General features: G+C 27.5%; 1 protein-coding gene across 2 annotated transcripts; it reads right to left on the reverse strand.

Annotated features, from left to right (window-relative positions):
• Positions 1 to 207: 207 nt before the first annotated feature.
• Positions 208 to 1,814, reverse strand: LOC108553407 (rhythmically expressed gene 2 protein). Of its 2 annotated transcripts, none has more exons than XM_017908279.1 (3): positions 1,533 to 1,814; positions 1,092 to 1,387; positions 208 to 718 (listed from the first exon to the last, which is right to left on the reverse strand). In XM_017908279.1, exons 1-3 carry the CDS (start codon positions 1,579 to 1,581, stop codon positions 245 to 247), a joined length of 819 nt encoding a protein of 272 aa, XP_017763768.1. In that variant the 5' UTR covers positions 1,582 to 1,814; the 3' UTR covers positions 208 to 244. The 2 variants fall into 2 exon arrangements, with proteins under 2 accessions (XP_017763768.1, XP_017763769.1); XM_017908280.1 differs by having other exon boundaries at positions 1,460 to 1,541.
• Between the last annotated feature and the right edge of the window lie 2,494 nt (positions 1,815 to 4,308).

The following is a 4,308-nucleotide window of genomic DNA, read 5'->3' on the forward strand; positions in this document are numbered from 1 at the left end:
TTATTAAATATTTATTACTTTGTTTACATGACAAGAATTGATTTTATATTCTTACATATTTATTGAGTGTATCTTGAAAATATATTATATTTAATAAGAAAGCAATTATTAATATGGGTGTTATGGTACATTTGTTAATTTCATTTTGCCACGAACAAATGTAGGTTTTGTCATTAAAATCACGGATGAATTTTTTAATAATTCAAATACTTTGTTTTAAATTTATTTCACCAGATTAAGTATACTACATATCCCTATCTAGAAGGTTAGTAAGGTGTAGCCTTAAATCACGAAGATTTCTAAATACATCCTTCGTAGGGACTTTTTTTTCATTTATGGCATCATTATCATGTTGAACAAGAATAGCATTCCAGTTAGCGTTTTTCGCACCAATATAATCGTTACTAACAGAATCGCCAATATGTATTGCTTGTTGAGGAGTTATATCGATACTATGTCGTTCTTTTGTTAATCTCAGTGCTTCGTCAAATATCAAAGTATTTGGTTTTTCCACACCAAAATCGTAAGACGTTAAAACAAATGAAAAGTAAAAACGTATTCTTGTATCTTCAAGTATCGCCACTAATCTCTCATCGAAATTCGATATTATGCCCAAAATCAGATCCTTTTTTTGGAGATACTCTAGTAACTCGATCGTGCCTGGATATTTATGCCAGCACATACTCGTACCATAGCACCTTATCAAACTGTTAGCAACCTATGGGTCATAACGATAAAAAAGAGTCATTGATAGTAGATATGAGTTTAGGTTAAGTTTTTTCGGTAATAATTTTTGTTTTCTCAATAATACTTTCTCATCTTATGATATTCACTTTGTATCATTAGTAAAGATGCAAAAATTATTAGTAAGAATAAATATGTGTATAAACAAAGAACCTATATTCATAATTTTATCATAGATGAAAATATTTAATTGAAATGATTATTATGTTTAATTAATTTACAAACTGTTTTACAAACTGTACACAAATGATTGTTATGTATTAAGCAGAAATTGAATGTGATAATATCAAATAAAATGTTTCATTCATTATAAGATGTAATGTAAATATTGCAATGGTTTTTATCACCTTATCTAAAGTAGCATCTGAAATGTAATTGTGTTGATCCTTAAAAACATTATGAACTATTTGTCTCCACCAATTTTCCCATCCAATGCCTGTGTGTTTACCATAAACAGGATGTTCTACACTAAGTCTATAAAAACTGTTTTTAAAACTTCGCGCCAATTTTCGTGGATCAACTGACAAGCCATGTTGAGAACCAATTTCGACGTAATGTTCTTCCAACTTTGTCATCAGTAACGTACCAGTGACATCGAATGTTATTAATCGCGGTCGAAGAAGCTTCATCATTATTAAATTGTCTGTAAAGAGAGATATCAAGTATTTAGAACATTATTCTTGTGAAACAATAACAAATAAAAAATAATACTTACTTCGTGTCGTGTTAAAAAAATATCGAACACAAAATATTGAACTGTGTAGTAAGAAAATTGAAAATAAACTCACCTATGAAACTGTAACCATATAATGAAGCACAAACTGTACACAAACGCATCAACTAAACTTGTACAGCTCAGGAACAAAAATATAATGACTATTCTCACGCCGTTGACATATGACAGTTCCGTAAAGGAAAGATGAGAGAAAAGTATAACATGCTTCTATTATTAATGTTTTTCGTAAATAATATTTATAAACTTTTAAATTTTCTATTTTTTCTTTTAATACATCCAAATATTATATATTTAATATTTCATAACATCTCTTTTAGTCGCCAAAATATATATACTCCCGATAAATAACATATTTCATATAATATTTATAGCATTTATGCTTTAAAGAATTATTTACCATATATTACACTTGTCTTTGAATATGAATAGTCTGTATTCTTGGTGTAACCAATAACAACTAAAATACTACTGAATAATTATAACCTGTTAAAATAAATAAGATTGTTAGAATATAAATATAACACTATAAATACCAAAGTAAAATTGTACGAAAATGACTTGTGCAAAGCAATTGCGAATGACTAAATACTTTAATGTTAATAAATGAATCTAACAATGTCGAAAAGATTCTACAGTGCTAATAAGTTATGCAAATTTAATTGGAAAAGTTACATATTATTCAATGAGTCAAGAAAGACTTTAGGAAGTTTACAATATTTTAATCAATATTTAACAATTGAAATAAATACATAATACTTCTGGCGTGGTTTACACGCAATAGATAAAAATGTATATTTGGTATGCAATGTACCAAGCATTTTTTGTGTGCTAAATGTGTATATATATATATATATATACACACACACACACACACACACTTAGCACACACACCACACGCGCGCGCGCACGCTCACACACTAGATTATAGATATAACATAAAAAACTTCGGTTATCTCTATGTACAATTGTACCTATTTATATGTATATATAGACGTGTAAAGATATATATAAATTACAAAACATTGCTATTTAGTGTCTCTAAGAGTAATAATAATAACATGTACTTCTTACATTTTCTATTGGTACATATAAAAAAATGTAAGATTTTATCGCGTTTATTTATAGTTACTCTGTATTGAGAAAAAGATATTCAAAAAAGTTTGGTTATTTAATAATATATGCTAGTAAATTCTAATTATTGCGCCTATTTCATTTTTAATTTCCCTATTATAAAATCACATTTATCTGGTTTTGATTCCGTAATTAAAAAATTTATTTGTAATTGTTACAGAGTATTATGAAAATATTCCATTAATATTGCTATCTAGTTCATCTAAACGATAAAAAATTAACGATTTGAAAGCGGTGTTGTAGAAATTATGAAAATGCTTAATATTTAATTCGGTAGAGCAGGGTTTCTCAAACTTCCTGGTACCGAATTTAACTTTTTTAATTATTTGATTAAATTTTGTTTTTACATTTTTGTATTTTTTTCAAATTATAAATATTTTTATTCTTCTAACCTTTTTTTATTATGTAAGACATGAATACAAAGAATTTCTACAAAAACTATTAATATGGATTCATATATAATATATTCAGTAAGCATTTTGCACTTTTATTCGACATTCAATTTTTGTTTTTTCCTAGAGCTTTCTTGATTTTAAAGAAATATATTCTTCACCACAGCGTTTTAATTGCACTTTTACAATTTTCTTTCTTTCTTTTTAATAATATTTACGATTAGCTAGAAACCTTCGTAATTTTTCAGTCACATTCTTTTATTCTACAAACTTATTTCTATATAAAAACATTTCATGGAGGGTTAAAAAGCTGCTCGACTTCATCTCTTAAAATCACCATACAATAAAAACATCCGACATTCAAATGCAAAATGCTTCAATATCTTAATTTTCTACTTTTCATGAGTTTTTCAATCACGTCTCACGAACTTTACACTCGTTCGATTTACTTTGAGAATCCCCGCAATAGCGAACTCTCAGAAACAGTCATTCGAACTTGCCGAAGCCTTTTAAGAGACAGTTTAAATACGTCGTACTGACTAATCATCACAGCAGAACAGTAAAGACGTAATTAATAGTAATAGTAATAATAATAATAATAATAATAATATTAATTATAATCATTATAATAATCATAATAATTCTAATAATAATAGATTCCTCTGTCGTAAATCTGTATAAATCAAAAACATAAAAGTGAGAGATACATTTTTATGAAGATTGCGCATCCCTTTTAAGTATACCTGTGTGTGCGTGCGTGTGTGTGTGCGCGTGTGCACGCGCGAGCGTAGCGTGCCCACACGCGTGATGTATGTATATGTATATATACCACTTACGTTATTTATTTATCTATCAAAATTTGGTATCTCACAGACTTTTCTATATGTGTATGTATGTATATAATATATAATATATAATAGATGTATATATCATTTCTTGCATTTTCTTACCTACATAATATGTTACAAATTCATTGATTCACGATTGGTGTTGATTTGTCGATTTTGCTTTGCTCTTTGTAAAATTACGACACAATACCGTAAAAAATAAAAAAGGAAGAAAAACTATTCGTACATATACAATCTATATTCAATGTACAAATTTTTCTACAAAAAAAGGGAAAAAAGAGAAAAAAGAACAAACAAAATAAAATACGCAAAATGTATGTGAAGTGCGTAAGATATGACCGAAATAATTTTGTGATGTATAATTGTACCGTTTCATAATTTGCGTGACTGATAGATTCCTTAAAAGTAAAGTCGTTTTATTACAAAATTGTACATAGCGAAAAGTGGCATTTTTTTT

The sequence above is a fragment of the Eufriesea mexicana genome, unplaced genomic scaffold (assembly GCF_001483705.2).
Source record: "Eufriesea mexicana isolate 0111107269 unplaced genomic scaffold, ASM148370v2 scaffold10344, whole genome shotgun sequence".
In the NCBI taxonomy this organism is placed as follows: Eukaryota; Metazoa; Arthropoda; class Insecta; order Hymenoptera; family Apidae; genus Eufriesea; species Eufriesea mexicana.